This window comes from Danio aesculapii, chromosome 12 (assembly GCF_903798145.1).
Source record: "Danio aesculapii chromosome 12, fDanAes4.1, whole genome shotgun sequence".
NCBI lineage: Eukaryota > Metazoa > Chordata > Actinopteri > Cypriniformes > Danionidae > Danio > Danio aesculapii.
In genome coordinates this window covers 14,886,650-14,904,810 of record NC_079446.1, presented here as the reverse complement: position 1 = coordinate 14,904,810, position 18,161 = coordinate 14,886,650, and the positions used below count along the sequence as shown (strand labels likewise).

General features: G+C 37.8%; 1 protein-coding gene across 2 annotated transcripts in view; it reads left to right on the top strand.

Annotated features, from left to right (window-relative positions):
- Nucleotides 1-18,161, top strand: part of stat5b (signal transducer and activator of transcription 5b) — an 89,877-nt gene that overhangs the window by 58,565 nt on the left and 13,151 nt on the right. Inside the window, exons 8-16 of one of the 2 annotated variants that reach the window (XM_056469821.1) lie at nucleotides 7,404-7,559; nucleotides 7,648-7,827; nucleotides 9,555-9,642; nucleotides 11,091-11,213; nucleotides 11,326-11,418; nucleotides 14,764-14,970; nucleotides 16,700-16,794; nucleotides 16,867-17,009; nucleotides 17,116-17,271. In XM_056469821.1, the coding sequence (XP_056325796.1) occupies nucleotides 7,404-7,559; nucleotides 7,648-7,827; nucleotides 9,555-9,642; nucleotides 11,091-11,213; nucleotides 11,326-11,418; nucleotides 14,764-14,970; nucleotides 16,700-16,794; nucleotides 16,867-17,009; nucleotides 17,116-17,271 (1,241 nt within the window). Of the gene's footprint in view, nucleotides 1-7,403; nucleotides 7,560-7,647; nucleotides 7,829-9,552; nucleotides 9,643-11,090; nucleotides 11,214-11,325; nucleotides 11,419-14,763; nucleotides 14,971-16,699; nucleotides 16,795-16,866; nucleotides 17,010-17,115; nucleotides 17,272-18,161 lie in introns of both variants that reach the window. The other variant, XM_056469822.1, reaches the window with a different exon arrangement.

Here is an 18,161-nt window from a genome sequence, read left to right as displayed (position 1 = left end):
GGACAAGGAAGCAACTTACACAACTATAAGAGCAGCAGTGAACAAGTGCTATAGACAAGTTTCAGGTGTGTAAAGTCTAAGAAGCAAAGCATTAGTAAAAAATTTATTTATTTATTTTTTTTTTTTGAGAGAGAGAGAGAGGGGGCACAGTTAGTGGTATAGCCAGAGATGCAGTTGCAGATTAGGAAGGAAAGTGGAGACTAAACAGTTGCGTTTTTAGTCGTTCCTTGAAGACAGCAAGTGACTCTGCTGTTCTGATGTAGTTAGGGAGTTCATTCCACCAACTGGGCAGATTGAATGTGAGAGTTCGGGAAAGTGATTTCTTTCCTCTTCGGGATGAAACAACGAGGCGACGTTCATTCACAGAACGCAAGTTTCTGGAGGGCACATATATCTGCAGAAGTGAGAGCAGATACGAAGGAGCAAAGCCAGAGGTCGCTTTGTAAGCAAACATCAGAGCTTTGTATTTGATGCGGGCAGCAACTGGCAGCCAGTGCAAACGGGTGAGTAGCGGAGTGACATGTGCTCTTTTGGGTTCATCATAGACCACTCGTGCTGCTGCGTTCTGAAGCAACTGAAGAGGTTTGATAGAACTAGCTGGTAGCCCGGCTAGCAGAGAGTTGCAATAGTCCAGTTTGGAGAGAACAAGAGCTTGCACAATGAGTTGAGCTGTATGTTCAGATAGGAAGGGTCGGACCTTTCTGATGTTATAGAGTGCGAATCTGCAAAATCGAGCAGTTCTAGAAATGTGGTCAGAGAAGTTCAGTTGGTCATCAATCGTAACTCCAAGGCTTTTTACCATTTTGGATGCAGTGATGGTTGCTCCATCCATCTGGATTGAAAAGTTATGGTGAAGAGTCGGGTTGGCAAAAACTTCAAGCATTTCCGTTTTCGCGAGGTTAAGCTGAAGATGATGATCTTTCATCCAGTGTGAAATGTCTGACAGGCAGGCTGAAATGCGAGCTGGAACCGAGGGATCATCAGGGTGAAAAGAGAGGTATAGCTGGGTGTCATCAGCATAGCAGTGGTAGGAAAAACCATGTTTCTGGATGACTGTTCCTAAAGATGCCGTGTAGATAGAGAAGAGAAGTGGCCCAAGAACAGAGCCCTGAGGTACCCCAGTGTTTAGATGCTGTAGGTTGGACACCTCTCCCCTCCACGACACCCTGAATGACCTGTCCGAGAGGTAAGAACTGAACCATTGAATAACAGTGCCTGCGACGCCCAGTGACTCAAGTGTAGATAGCAGGATCTGGTGGTTTACAGTGTCAAAAGCAGCTGATAAATCCAGCAAGATAAGGACAGATGATTTAGAGTCTGCTTTAGCCAGTCTGAGATCCTCCACGACCGAGAGCAGGGCAGTCTCAGTTGAGTGGCCTTTCTTAAAGCCAGATTGCTTGTTGTCCATGAGGTTGTTTTGAGTGAGAAAGTCTAGGACTTGATTGAACACTACTTTCTCCAAAATCTTGGCCATGAATGGAAGCAGGGATACCGGTCGGTAGTTTTCAAGTAGCGTTTGATCCAGGTTGGGTTTCTTTAGCAGTGGGGTTACCCTAGCCTGCTTAAATGAAGTAGGGAATAGACCAGAGTCAAGAAATGTGTTAATTATGTGAGTCAGTGTTGGTATGACTGCAGGAGAAATGGCTTGCAAGAGATGAGAGGGAATGGGATCAAGCGGACAGGTGGTTGCATGGCTTGATAGCACGAGATTGGACACCTCAGACTCAGAGAGCTGGGAAAAAGAGGTGAGTGTGTGTGGTGTTGGTGGTGTATCTTGCATGTTTGTTGTAGGTGCAGCAAATTGAGCACTGATTTTTGCAGTTTTGGTGCAAAAGAATGTAGCAAAGTCATCAGTAGTGAGTGTGGAGGATGCTGGTAAAGGAGGAGGATAGAGGAGGGAGGAAAATGTTTTAAAAAGTAAGCGAGGATTGGTGGCACTGTTGACTTTCTGACGGAAGTATGTCTGCTTTGCAGAAGTAACCTCAGTCGAGAAAGAAGACAGAAGAGTTTGGTATGTTATGAGCTGTTCAGGATTTTTAGTTTTTCGCCAACTTCTCTCAGCAGCCCGAAGTTTTGAGCGATGCTCATGGAGAACATCGGAGAGCCAGGGTGCAGGAGGACTGGCCCGGGTTGGCCTGGATGTAAGAGGGCATAGTCTGTCTAGACATGATGTTAGCGTGGAGCAGAGTGTATCAGTGGCACTGTTCGTATCAAGTGCAGAGAGTTTGCAAGATGGAGGAAGAGAGTTAGAAACAATGTTGGATAGTCTATTGGGTGAGCGAGAGAGTAGGTTTCTGCGAAAGGCAACTAGAGTTGGAGTGTGTGGCGGCTCAGGAGTAATGTGGATGTTGAGAGAGAGAAGGAAATGATCCGATGTTTGTAGTGGAGTTACTAGTGTTTGATCAGCAAGGCAATGTCGAGTGTAAATAAGGTCTAGTTGATTACCTGATTTGTGAGTAGCAGAAGTAGGTGCTCTTTTGAGGTCAAAAGATGCAAGCAGAGTCTGGAAGTCAGCAGCTTGAGGTCTTTCAATGTGGATGTTGAAGTCACCTAGCACCAACAAGGGAGTGTCATAATCAGAAAAAGATGAGAGAAGAACATCCAGTTCATCTAAGAAGTGACCTAATGTACCCGGTGGGCGGTAGATGACAACCACATTTATGCGGAAGGGGTGGATAATGGTGACTGCATGGAATTCAAAAGAGCTGATTTTTGGCAGGGACGGTCTCTGAGTGAATTCTCTTTGGAAATCAGTAGTCCAGTCCCACCCCCTCTCCCTGTCTGACGAGGAGTGTGGGAAAGAGAGAAATTAGTAGAAAGAGCTGCATGTGTAGCAGTGTCCTCCGGTCTCAACCAGGTCTCAGTTAGAGCCATGAGACTAAAGTCAGAATGAGTGGCTATGGAGGTAATAAAATCTGCTTTGTTAACAGCAGATTGACAATTCCAGAGGCCCACAGAGAGAGAGAGTTGTGAAATAGAGGATACATGAATTGATCGAAGGTTGTGAGGGTTGCGCCTGCAGCATACCTCCCGTGTGCTTCTAAACTGTTACATCTGTACATAACCTTTCATTGATGTAAACGCACGTCCCGCCACCGCACGGTTTCCGTGTTGATCCTTCGTCGCGATCCACTCTGAACAGTTGATAGCCCTGTCGGTGAAGCGCGTTGTCCGGTATGGTGTCGTTCAGCCAGGTTTCTGTGAAACACAGCAGCTGAATGGCGAAAATCCCTGTTTGTTTGAGAGAGCAGAATGAGTTTGTCTATTTTGTTGGGTAGAGACCAGAGATTTGCCAGATGGATGCTAGGCAACACGGTCCGAAATCCGCGCTGTCTGACTTTCACAAGCGCGCCTGCACGCTTTCCTCGTCTGCGCGCTTCAAAGCGCTTGAGCAACACTGCGGCTACGCTGACGACAATGTCCAACAGAACATCAGATAAATCCAAGTTTGGAAAAATATTTAATGGTGTATGCGCCCGAATGTCCAACAATTCGTCTCTGGTGAAACAATTTGTAGGAATGTGACTCAAGACAGGACAAACTAACAAAAACTCATCACTCATCATCTTACTTCACCTCTCTTTCTCTCCTCCACACTGTCCTGTGATGACAATCACGCATACACATTTTTAGCCATTAAATAAAACTAGATATTAAAGTTTGAGGACAAACTTTATGGTGGCTTGAAAAGCCGAGTCTAAAAGTTTAAAGTCGTTTTAAAGTGTAAATAACTGAAGCAGTTTTTATGAAGTTTGAAACAGTCGGCATAGATAAGTATATATATGTTAGCATGTTTCTAGGTTGTTGCTAGGCGGTTGCTAAAGTATTGAGTGGTTGCTAGGCAGTTGCTAACATCAATTAGCATGATTCTAGCATTAATTAGCATGTTTCTAGCATGAATTAGCATGTTACTAGCATGAATTAGCAAGTAACTAGCATGATTCTAACATAAATTAGCATGTAACTAGCATGATTCTACCATGAATTAGCATAATTCTAGCATGAATTAGCATGTAACTAGCATGATTCTAGCATGAATTAACATGATTCTAGTAGGAATTAGCATGTAACTAGCATGATTATAACATGGATTAGCATGTATTAGCATGTTGTTAGCATGATTCTAGCATGAATTAGCATGTTTCTAGCATAATTCTAGCATGATTTAACATGTTACTAGCATGATTCTAGCACGAATTAGCATGTTATTAGCATGATCCTAGCATGACTTAGCATGTTACTAGCATGATTCTAGCATGAATTAGCATGTTGCTAGCATGATTCTAGCATGAATTAGCATGTTACTAGCATGATTCTAGCATGAATTAGCATGTTACTTGCATGTTTCTAGCATGAATTAGCATGTTACTAGCATGATCCTAGCATGAATTAGCATGTTTCTAGCATGAATTAGCACGATTCTAGCATGAATTAGCATGTTACTAGCATGAATTAGCATGTTACTAGCATGATTCTAGCATGAATGAGCATGTTTCTAGCATGATTCTAGCATGAATTAGCAACTTACTAGCATGTTTCTAGCATGAATTAGCATGTTGTTAGCATGATTCTAGCATGAATTAGCATGTTATTAGCATATTTCTAGCATGAATTAGCATGTTACTTGCATGTTTCTAGCATGAATTGGCATGTTATTAGCATGATTCTAGCATGAATTAGCATGTTTCTAGCATGAATTAGCATGATTCTAGCGTGAATTAGCATGTTACTAGCATGATTCTAGCATGAATTAGCATGTTGTTAGCATGTTTCTAGCATGAATTAGCATGTTATTAGCATGATTCTAGCATGAATTAGCATGTAACTAGCATTATTCTAGCATAAATTAGCATGTTACTAGCATGATTCTAGCATGAATTAGCATGTTACTAGCATGATTCTAGCATGAATTAGCATGTTACTAGCATCTTTCTAGCATGATTCTAGCATGAATTAGCATGTTACTAGCATGAAATAGCATGTTACTAGCATGTTTTTAGCATGAATTAGCATGATTCTAGCATGAATTAGCATGTTACTAGCATGATATTAGTATGTTACTAGCATGATTCTAGCATGAATCAGCTTGTTTCTAGCATGAATTAGCATGTTGTTAGCATGAATTAGCATGTTACTAGCATGACTAGCATGTCACTATCGTGTTGCTAGCCCCTTTCTAGCAAGATTAGCATGTCAGTAGGAAGTTTAAACTGTTAGCATGTGTTAGAAAAGCTAGTCACAGTCTCTGGGACAGTTGCTAGGGTGCTGAAATTGGTTGCTAGGGAGTGGCTAGTAAGTTTAAAGGTAATCAGTGATTGGCTGCTGGCTAGACTGAGTTGAATGAGGCCAGACTCTAGTCTGTAGGACAGTCTGATGCAGAGTTATGAGCTCACAAAGGTTGATCCAATGTTAAGTCAATGGGAGTCTTTTACAATGGAAGTCTATGGGACAGTTGTTAGGGTGCTGTAAGTGGTTGCTAGGGAGTGGCTAGTAAGTTAAAAAGTCATCAGTTATTGGCTGCTGGCTAGACTGAGTTAAATGAGTCCAGTTAGAAGTCTGTAGGACAGTCTGATGCAGAGTTATGAGCTCACAAAGTTTGACCCAATGTTAAGTCAATGGGACTTTTGGGATTTTTCTGGGTCGTTTTTCGGAAAACCCAAAGTCGGATCAGTTAGAAAAGATATAGCAACCCGAGTCAGACCAGTTTGAAGGTTTGACGAAAGTTTAGAGTAATAGCTTGAAAGGCCTCGGAGGAGATACACTTAGAAATTAGTCTCAGAAGAAGAAGAAGAAGAATAATAAGTTTAAGATAGATAACAGTATGCTGGCTTTTCAAGCCACCATAATAAATTTTTAATACTTGTCTCCTATATAAGTGCATTGTTTTTTATGATGGTATAACGGTATTGAAACTGATACCGTTGCTTTTTTTTTTTAGATCCCGCGGTATACCATATTACCGTGTTACCGCCCAAGCCTACTCATTGGTGAACATCAGTTTGACAGTTTTAGAGCCAATCGCAGCCTTTTCTGTTCAGCAATCAACAGAATCAATCATAGGGATGTAAGAACACGCTTGACAACACTCAAAAAGCAAGCAGAATAATATTTACATTCGTTTATTTGCTAAAATTGCTCGTTATCTTCTGTGATTGTATTTGAGTTTTGTTTAAAGCATTCAATAAGAGTAAGACCAAATATTTAGAGTAGCATGGTAAACAATATAGGGGGCACGTCACAGGTTGGCATTGTTTAAAAATGAACCAATGTGAATATAAAACCAACTTCACCTCAGTAAAGCAGGCTAGTCGGAATAGCGCCATTTACTGATGTTTTGTTGTTAAACGAAATAAAAATCGACATTATCGATGCTGTAAAAGGTTGCTTATGAAATTGAAAATAGTCACATCAATCTTTCGCCGGAAGATTTCAGTGGCTGAACAACACTTCTGTGCAAATAACCCATTTGTAACAACAACATCTACATCAGCTCTGCGTGAAGCTAAAAGAGTTTTAAAACAGAACATTACCTGTCTAAAAGAAATTCTTCATCCATGGTGTCATCCTTCCTCCAGCGTGCAAAAGTAACTCCAATATTGATTCAGGTTTTTTTGATTCATGTTTTTACCTTTCTCTCTCTCTCTAATGAACGCGCAGCGCGCGTACACACAAACGGCGGATCTGCGTATAAACAGGTGCGCAGTAGTTCATCTGCATTTGCTGACAGACAGTTTGAGCTATTTATCATAATTATGGGAGATGTCGGCCCGACACACATTGGATAAACATTTTTTAGTCTTCTGCCTTACCCAGAATATAAAAATACATATAAATACATTTAGATAATTTACTTTAATCATTACTATTGGAATATGAAGAGACTTTCAACCAGCACAACAAAAAACAGTCACCTACTGCACCTTTAAATAACAAAATTGTATTACAAATAATATACTGTATAAAAATAAATATATATAAAAGATTTAATACAAGAATTCTTGTGTTGTAAAGAAAAAAATTGGATGGCAAGCATCGTTAATGAACGGTGAAGTACCGAGATATCGAATGGAACCAAATCAATGACATGATAATTGTAACCGATCCGAACCATGAGGCCATTGTAGGTTCATACCCCTAGAAAATCATAAAGGTTTTAAATTACATAAGGGAGAATAAATGGTGAGTAATCTCTTTTGGGTGAGATATCCCTTTAAATGAGTATTTACTTTGGTGTCCTGAAAAAGATAGAATTCTTTGTTTCTAGTTTTACTTTAGTGACCATCATTCAATAGGTGATGTAAACAGTTCTGTCAGTCACTAATCCTGCATACACAGTGCAATTTGTTTGAACATATTCCTCTTGAACAATACTTGGTGTGTTTTTATTGTTGTTGTTAATGTAGGTGTGAGAAGTTGGCCGATATGATCTGGCAAAACAGACAGCAGATTCGTCGAGTTGAACACTTGACTCAGCAGCTGCCCATACCCGGACCCACAGAAGAACTGCTTACTGAACTCAACGCTATTGTCACAGACATCATATCTACACTCGTCACCAGGTGTGCATGCAGTGACTGCTGTTTCTGTTGTCTTTCTCTGAGAAAAGCAATCATTTCAGCATTGTTTTTGCTTCCTGTCTTTTTGCAGCACATTTATTATTGAGAAGCAGCCTCCTCAAGTGCTGAAAACCCAGACCAAATTTTCAGCAACAGTTCGGTTGCTGGTTGGAGGGAAGCTCAATGTCCACATGAATCCTCCCCAGGTTAAAGCCACCATCATCAGTGAACAGCAGGCCAAGGCGATACTCAAGAACGAGAACACCCGCAAGTAAGATTACAAAGATGGATTGTTACACTGAGCTCTCCTGATAATCACAAACACCTTTAGTGCGACTCCGCTTTTTTATTTTAATTTCAAATAAACACTGACTTAAAGAATAGTTCACCCAAAAAAAATCTTGTTTGTTTGTTTGTTTGTGTATATGTGTGTGTGTGTGTGTGTGTGTGTGTGTGTGTGTGTGTGTGTGTGTGTGTGTGTGTGTGTGTGTGTGTGTGTGTGTGTGTGTGTGCGTGTGTGTGTGTGTGTGCGTGAAAACTACTGTCTTCAAGCTAATTTATGATTTATGTGGATTTGATCTTCTGTTATGGTTCCATCACAAAGTTTAAGATTTTTAAGATGTAGGCCTGTCACAATAATCAATATATTGACTTATTGCTCAACACATGGGCATGACCTCAATCATTTTGGTGATGCAATACATATTGCCCATACATAAAAACCATTCTAGCAACATTTTAGGGGATTGTGCAACATCTTTATCTCTATTGGAGGTACTATATAAACACTACTAGGGCTGAGCTATCTTGCAAAAAAATTTTATCATGATATCGTGTTTCATGTCATTCGATATATTGTAGATAATTATTCATTATTTTTAACAATACATTTAGGAATATTAGGATTTTTTTAACCACTTTATTTTAATTGACAATTCTCTTTGTCAATGGTAAAGTGTGAATGCTGAACAATTAACGCAAACTTTTAAGTGTGAACAATAATGATACAGTAAACCTCAAACTCTGCCCACAACACAAATTATGATAATTAAATCTGAGCTTTCAAGTAGAGGAATTAAGCATCATTATTCAAATAGATATTGCAACATTACAAATCGAAAAAGTGAATGACTACATTTCCCCTATGCTAAAAAATATTTCAGATGGGGTGCTAGTGGCAGGTATGCACAGAAAAAGAAACCAAAAAGCCACTCTGGCAACATCCGTACATCTTTTTCTATTTACAATCTCCTCACTGCTGCTAGCCGCCGCACTCATTTTCTCGTGTGTTGTTCTGACCTGAAGTGACAAGCGTGTGCGTGTGGATTTCTTGATTATTTATAATAAACTTTGCGCTCGCGCTCCCCTGGCATCTCTCATGTCTCACTGCTTCCAAGGCCCATGCTCAGCAGCCATATTTTGATAAAACTATAGTGCTTCAAACCAAAACTACATACCAAATCTTATTTTTATCGATATTGACAATTGTGTTTGGTCAATAAATATTAATACTGATTTTTATCACCCGACACTACTATTTACTATAAATTTCTATTGTATATTTCCATGTGGGTGTCTGACAACTGAAAATAGATCTGGTACCAGATATCAGTCTTATTTTTTGTTAGCATTTATTATTATTTATTTAGGATATGTGTTTTCACATTCTGATTCCAATGCCTAATTATTAAATTGTTAAAATGACTATAATTACATTAAATATTCTTTGGAAGAGTCAACTTGGAATATGGTGATATTATATTGTAATTCTGGCATTACATAATCAATAAAATGGAATAAAATGACAATATTATTGTTTATCGCAATATAATTTGGTGCAATATATCGTATGTCGTGACAGGCCGATTAAGATGTGCATACAAAACACCTTCATGAAAATTTTTTCACTGTTTTAAAAAACAGTTTTTGTTCCTAAATGTCCACATTTGGTTGAATTACATTATAAAGTGACATGTTTGTTCTTTCTTTACACTGGAGTGAAAGCAGCGGAGAGATTCTGAACAACAATTGTGTGATGGAGTATCACCAAACCACTGGTAACCTGAGCGCACACTTCAGGACCATGGTAATTTGCACTTAAATGTTTCACATTACATTCACAATTCACATTATTGAGTATATCTGCATGCACCACAAAATGCTGTTCACTATACAATTGAACTGAAAATCTGTCGGATGATTGAATGAGGTTGCTTTTTAGAAAAAAATTATTTGCCCAATCGATGGCATTGTTACCCAAATGTGAGATGTAATTCATAATTCACCTAGAGCTCTCTAGTCACGTTCTTCTTGTTTTTTCGAACCACAGTAGGAGAAATAAGATGTTTTTAAGGACTGAGCACCGGTGGTGTGTAGGCCCTATTGGAATTGCTCCATTTATTATTATTACGTTTTGGAAAGAATTGCATTTTTCAGGATCTAAACATACTCGAAATATCACGAAAATTTGCACAGACATGCCCCCGAGCTACGTTTCACGCACACATACAAAAAGTTATTGCCATTTCCAGAGATTGTACTCTAACAAACACCTCCTAGGGATTTTATCAGATCAACACCAAAATTAGGTATTGTTATCTAAAAGCATTGGTGGTGTTAAATTGCGAAGATCTAGAGTTTTCTTAAAAGGGCGTATCCGTAGTGACCTCACAAACTTTGATGTTTCGTCATGAAACAGAATGTTGTTATAACTCCAGCATACATTAAAACAGCCTCAAAATCCACAAGTTTGATAAGAGTCCTGACCTGAACACGTTTACATGCCAATATCCAGTATCTATCCACTGGCCCCAGGAAATTACATGTTTTACACTATAACAAACTCCTCCTAGATATTTTTATCAGATTAAATCGAATTTCTATCGGCCTAATCCAAATGCCTTTGTAATGTGAAATTGTGAAGATCTAGAGTTTTAGTCGAAGGACGTGTCTGTGCAGATTGACAGACTTTAATGTTTCGCCATGGAAAAGGAAGTTCTTAACTCAATGTCCAATCTGCCTGAAAATTCACATTTCCAATAAGATTTTTCTCCTGAAGACATCTACACGCAAATAATGAGTTACAGTGATAGTGCCACCTGCTGACGTAAGACAGTTTGACATAAATTGGTGATTTTCTCAGGTTTTTTATATTTACCAGCCTAAATTAATATTGTCCACTGTTCTTTGTAACTTTAAGCCCACCGGGTTGCAGTGAGCCCAGATGCAAGCTCCATTTCATTTGCAGTTTTAATTTGTCTTTGCCTTTTTTGTGTTCATCAAAAAGCAAAGTACCATATTCCAAGTGTTCTGGGGGTTTTAGATTGTTTTATTGAAAACATACTTGATTATTTTATACATTTTTGGCATTTTAATGAACTAATTCTATATAAATTGGTTCAAAAGCCTAAGGAGTTAAGAGAACTTTTTTTATTGGTGTTGGTATTTTGATTTATTTATATATTTGAAAATAGTTTGAGAGGGAATATATATATTGCATTGTCGTATGGTTTCTTTTTTTCCTCTTGTTCACAGTCTCTGAAGCGTATTAAGCGGTCAGACCGTCGCGGTGCAGAGTCAGTGACTGAAGAGAAGTTTACGATTCTTTTCGAGTCTCAATTCAGTGTGGGAGTAAATGAACTTGTGTTTCATGTGAAGGTAATATTTTGAGATAAAACAAATATTTTGATAGTTATTGCTATTTGCTTTCTAGTATTATGCAATTTATTTTGTTAATGAGTGTTTGCCTTTTTGTTTCTCTCTCGTGCAGACATTATCCCTGCCAGTTGTGGTCATCGTTCATGGGAGTCAAGACAATAATGCAACAGCAACAGTGTTGTGGGATAATGCGTTCTCTGAGCCGGTAAGAGGACATCATTTGCATTACAAAATGTGTATTTTTTTGCTTTGCGTTTTGTAAATACACAATTGTTTTTGATGTAAATTATTTTGTAAATAAACAAAAACATTATTTAATACTCACTTCATTAAATGGACAGTACACCCAAACCTGAAAATCATCAGCAGTTTAAAGGGTATTAAAACAATACAATATTTTTTTCTTGTAAACAATACAATATGTTATCCAAAAGGAGACAGTTGGATTTCTAGTTGTTTTCATTGTCCGGGTATGAAATCTGCAAGTTGATGTGACAAGTTTAAGTATACTCTATGTAGTAAGTATACTAACAACTGTGTGCTAGTAAACCTGTAAGTGTCCTACTTGAATAGTTTTTAGTATATAAAATTATTATTTTTAAGTGTACTACAATTTTAACAGTAGTAAACATTCAGTGCACAGGTAGTCCACACAAAAAGTCTTTAAGTCATTTTTTACTGCAGTTGATCTTATGCCAGTATTTTACTTCTGTAATACTTGTAGTTTTGAAGTCAGAATGCAGTGCTTTACATTTAAAACATTGAAGTGCACACACGGTAGTAAACACACACATACATCCCCCAATGGACAATCATTACAATCAAAGTTCATTTCATTTATGTACAGCTTGTGGGTGTTTAAGACTGTACTTTAAAGATTTGTTATATACTTGTAATACAAGTGAAGTACACTTTAATATGACTAATTAATTATTACTAGTCTTATACTGACCAGTCTTATTAGTTTCAACACATAAAAGTACACTAAATACATTAAAAGTTATGCATTACTATAATTTGATTGCAATTAAAGTATACTTAGTTCAAAATAAGTTGTTCCACAATTCAATTGAACTAATCATTAACACATTTGAATTAGGGGTGCTTATGTTGACCGTTTAACCGTTAACAAAAGGATGCATTTTTAACCGATTAATGGTATCACTTAAATGCGTTCACACATGCCTCCAGATGTATTTTGCTAAAGATACATTATGAAAAGAGCGAAAAGAAGGATATTGCTTGTCACAGGTTTACAGTTGATGATGTGCTGATGTGCAGTTGTGCTGATGATGATTGCCTCTCTCCTGGTTCCGTGTAATAAAGACTTCTGTTTCTTTGCATAAGTGGAGAAAGAAGCCACAAAAGCAAAACTTTCTGAAATGTGTTTTGGAAATGGGAACAAGTCAGAGTGTCAAGGCTCCATCATAAACACAACAGATGTAGTTTTGATGAATTAGTGAACAACCTACCTTTTTTTATTTGGAGGCCTATTATTCTTTTCATTTAGTTTTTTTTTATTCTGTTGTAAACACTGCAGGTGTGTGAGGATTTGACAATATACTGAGGTTCTGTTGTTAATATATTCTATATGCTGTTGTTCACATGGTAAAATACATCAATATATTAAAATTCAATATTTAAAAAAATGAGTAGACACATCCATTCATTCATTTATGTCAGTTCAGTTTTCAGAGTTTAAGTTCAGTTCAGTTTAGTTCAGTTCATTTCAGTGTGGTTTAATTTTTACTGCTGAGAGTCCAAACACTGAAGATCATGTCCATCGATGCGCAGCTCTACAAGTCCCGAACCATGCAAGCCAGTGGCGACAACAGCGAGGAAAAAACTTCATCAATTGGTGAAAGTGAAGGATAAAAAACCTCGAGAGAAACCAGGCAGTTTCTCAGTTGGGCACGACCATTTCTCCTATGGCCAAACGTCTTGTGCAGAGCTGCAGTCTAGGTGCCGGAAGCTGGAGAACAATGAACGCCAGCAAAGACTCGTCTGTCGCTGGAGTCTCGCAGGAATCATACGCATGCTCTCTACTCCTCCATGACCACCACACAGCGCATGTCTTTGGACTTGTGGGGGAAACTGGAGCACCTGGAGGAGACCAACGCCAACACGGGGAGAACATGCAAACTCCACACAGAAATGCCAACTGACCCAGCTGGGGCTCGAACCAGTGACTTTCTTGCTGTGAGGCAATCATGCAACCCACTGCACCACTGTGCCGCCCCATGTCAATTAAGTTTTTTAAAATTAAATTAATTTTATTATTAATCTGATCTTTAATAAAAAACAGTTAATAAAAATTTGGTTAATGAGCAGCTGTTGTCAGTTGAGAAAATTAACCAAAATTAGCATCCCTAATTTAAATGATATTGACAGTCTGGCTGCCAGTACAGTATACTTAGCGTACATATGTATAGATATGTCACTGCAAGTTATTTTCAGTTTAAGTGGTTAGACTTGCAGTAAAGTCATTAATCATTCAAAGACTAAAAAGAACAATCCAAGTATATTTATTCTGGGTTCACACCATATACAGTATTGAGTATTCACGCTAGTAAATTACATGTAAAGTCAATACAAATGCGTGAGTACAGGTGAATTATTGCCATGCATAGTTCGCCTCAATTGTGTCTACCATGCAAGTTCAAATAATTGAACTCAAGCGAAAAAATTTGCATGATGGGAAAAACATCAGTCAAATAAATTAGAGCGAATGACTTGATGTTTCGTGTCTGGTGTGAACCCAGCATTTGAATATGTAGTTACACTTTCAAGTATATGTCATTGAACAAGTATATGCAATATATACCAAGACTTTTCTATGAGTATAAGTGAAGTATACTGAAGTGCAATTTTAAGTATATTTTTAAGAAGTACATAAAAAGTAGACTGAAATTATACTTTTTGATGTTTAAAAGAAGTATAATAATACACTTAAGTAAACTTATTTTTCAAAAGGGAAGTCTGATTCTCCTATTCTCTAGGCCACAACTCCCCCAGGATTTAGACAAACATGTTTCATTCACTTTGTCTTAACAGCCTTAAAGCCCTTTGTTCTAACTAAATGTATTTTTAATGTGGAGTAAAAGTACAAATGGCTGTGGATTTATTTGTGGATTGTTCACAGTGTTCAAAATGTATTTGTGCTTTTAATATACAGGAGACTCACTTTAGAATATTTGTTAAATTTATTTGGTGTAATAGACAATTGCTGTCGAAATAACATGGTCTGCCATTGTAGCTGTCCATTCTCACTGAAATAGAGTTTAATGACAAACATAGAAGATATTGTTAAGATTGTTGTTCACTAAACCATTGACGGTAGAAGAAAGAAACTTCAGGGTGACAAAATGGGGTGTAAATTTTCATGTTTGGGTGAACTATTCCTTTTAGACACACTGATCTTTAAACAGGGTCTGGAATATGTTTTATATAAAAAACAAACTGCAGTGATGTGCAATATCTTGAAAATATTTTGGCTTTGCAACCTACTTCAGTGTTCACAAAAGAAATGCCTGAGGTTATGTCTCCTTAGGGTCGAGTGCCATTTGTGGTGCCTGATAAAGTGGTGTGGCCACAGCTGTGTGAGGCTCTTAATATGAAATATAAATCAGAGGTTCAGAGTGACAGAGGCCTTTCAGAAGATAATCTGGTGTTCCTCGCTCAGAAAGCCTTCAGCAGCTCCAGTAACAATCCTGAGGACTACAGCAGCATGACCATCACCTGGTCTCAGTTTAATAGGGTAATCATCACTAATACCAGTATCTATACATCTGCAGTTATATCAGAACACGTTGTTAACACAATTTGACTTTTTCAAGATAATGATTGTGATTTATTTATTTATTTTTATTTATTTATTTATTTATTTTAAATCTTTTTATGTGTGGAAGTTGTCAGCTTACAACATGAATTAAGTAACATTCTTTAATGTCTGCATGAACCAGAACCTGCAGCTGTTTTTATTTTCATATTGTGACAGTTCCTACAGAATTTAAATATTATATTAGGGCCTTTTCATTCAGAAAGATCTGGAAAGTTCTTAGACCCTATCAGACACCTCTTTCTCACCATTTCTGTTTGTTATCATAGTATTGCCAAAACTGACAGTTGGAGGTACATTGTTAAGTATGCTAACCACACCCCATCCCTCAGACAAATGTAATGTGAGAATTTAACTGAAAACAAACAGGAGGTGCAATTATAATTTAAATTTTAGATTCAAAGTGTTTTTTTCTTAATGACATGGCAGTGTCGAAATCGAAATCAATATGATAAGTGTACTTTAAATGTAAAACTCAATGCATTATGATATACTAATGTAAGACCAATTTTCTTTTCAAAGTATAAATAATCTGAAGTATCTTTTAGATGCTTTATATATAAAAGCAAAGATGCTTGAAATATAAAAGCAAATATTGTTTACTTTCTGACTTTCCGCAAACATATATACAGATGTGGACATTTTAGAGGTCAATTCATGGCTGTATCTAAACATATAACACCAGTCGTAGGCTATTATTTTCAGTGAATGATTTATAAAACCAATGGAATTAACATCATTATTTAGCCAGTAAATATATGAAATATCAAACATAAAGTAATATTTCTCTTCAGGTTTTGCATTTCGGTGAAGAAAGGCCTTATTAAGCCTTTCAATAAGTGAAATGTATTTATAAACTAATTTCAAGAGGAGCACCTGCTTATGATTGATCACGGCTGGTCCTGCATTAGCTAACGCATGATTCACCAATCAGATGATTCCTAACTCACTATAAATAATCAGAGTTTCTTACTTTAGTTATGTTCGCCTTGAAGAATCCCCCCTTCCATCCCTACTCCTCCTCTTTTCCCTTAATAGGGCAACCTGGCAGCCCAGTGGTTAGCACTGTTGCCTCACAGCAAGAATGTCACTGGTTCAAGTCCTTAACAGGCCAGTCGACGTTTCTGTGTGGAGTTTACATATTTTCCCTGTGCTCACGTTGGTTTACCCTGGGTTCTCCGGTTTCCTCCCACAGTCCAAAGATATGCGTCATAGGTGAATTTACCAATCCAAATTGGCACTATAGTTGAGCTCTTAACCAGCAGTATATCTCTACATAGCAATTCCCCTCTCGCCCTGCAAATGGGAGGCAGCCCTGGGCTTAAGGATCTTATGAGCTCAGGGCTCTCTCCCGGGACAGCATGCCAAATACGCTTAATTATAAATCATCAGCTAAGTGTGGACTCTTGAAATTCTGTTAGCATCCTTCATAAAATTGTGTATACACCTCAGATATTTCAATCATGCATTTACATCTTTTTCGTATTATGATTGTTATCATCTGCATATTGCTGCTAGTATTCTTCATTAAAAAGAAATAAAATGTATTTATATTTAAAACATTATATTTGAACATGTGAAATTGTTTGAAAAACATGTGAAATGAATGTCATGCAGTATCTAATCTTGGTCGTTTTCATGTTGACAGGAGAGTTTACCAGGCAGAAACTTCACATTTTGGCAGTGGTTTGATGGAGTCATTGAATTAATGAAAAAACACCTAAAGTCTCACTGGAATGATGGGTAAAAACTGATTCAGCACACTTAGTCAGTAATAACTGTACATTTGGTAAAATGTAGTGAATTCATCTGCAGAGCGATTCTGGGTTTTCTGAATAAGCAACAAGCTCAAGACATGTTGATGTCCAAACCAAATGGCACGTTCCTCCTGCGCTTCAGCGACTCTGAAATTGGAGGCATCACTATTGCCTGGGTCGCAGAAAACCCAAACAAAGCAGGTAAGAAATGGGATGCTAAGACTGTGCTAATGAGAATGCTGATGAACACAAATGCATGACCTCACCCAGAAGCCATCATGTTAAGTATGTGTGTTTTGTTTCACAGGAGAACGGATGGTGTGGAACTTGATGCCCTTCACTACGAAAGATTTCTCCATCCGCTCTCTGGCCGATCGAATCAGTGATCTGAACCACCTGCTCTTCCTCTATCCCAGTCAGCCAAAAGAGGAAGTCTTCTCCCGTTACTGCACACCTCCAAACTGTATGCATGTCTCCTTTTTCAGATCTTTCAGAAATATTCTACACTTGTTTGTCAGCATACTTTGTTACTTGGCACAGTGATGTTTCTCAGCTCTCAGGAATGCAAACTTTGCATGCACATAGATATATTTATGATAAGGTTTCTGTGTAGAATGTGTTTTTGTAGCATTGAGCGTGTGAACGCCATGGCCAACTTAAGGTGTTAACGGAAAGTTTCACCCTCCCAAAATAAATTATGTAATTAATTATTCACCTTAATGTCATTCCAATCCCCTGAGACCAGGGGTCAGGAACCTTTTTTCAGCAAAGAGCCATTTATAATTTTTTAGCAAATGATTGTTCACATGTCATCAACTCAATGCATTGAGGCATGTAGACATGATCAAGACGATAGATTACTACTATAAATAATACAGGTTTAAACAAAAACTTTGTCCATGCACAACTTAAAAATAAACAAATATGAAGCATCACATGTAGACCAAGTCCATGAATGGAAAGAAAGGACAATTTATAGAATGTTTTTTTTTTTCGCCATCACCACTAATGGATGTTGTTTGAATTTACACACATGAGAAGATTACCGTAAAAACGCAATTTGTTAGCTCTTTATTGGTGTCACAATTCTTTATCCATAGTTCTCACTATGTAGTTCTTACTAGCGTTTGTGAGAAATACTACAGTAAGAACTTTACCAATGAGTATTTGTTGTGCAGTTACATCGATGAGTCACACAAAGTTCACGCGCACACACACACACACAGACAGACAGAGCGCCCGTTTAGCTTTGTACTCTTTTTGCACACATATGTGACAGGATACAGGTTAATCTCCACTGCTGTATGGATATCTGTTATGTTAATGTACAATATAAACCTCAATTAACGTCCG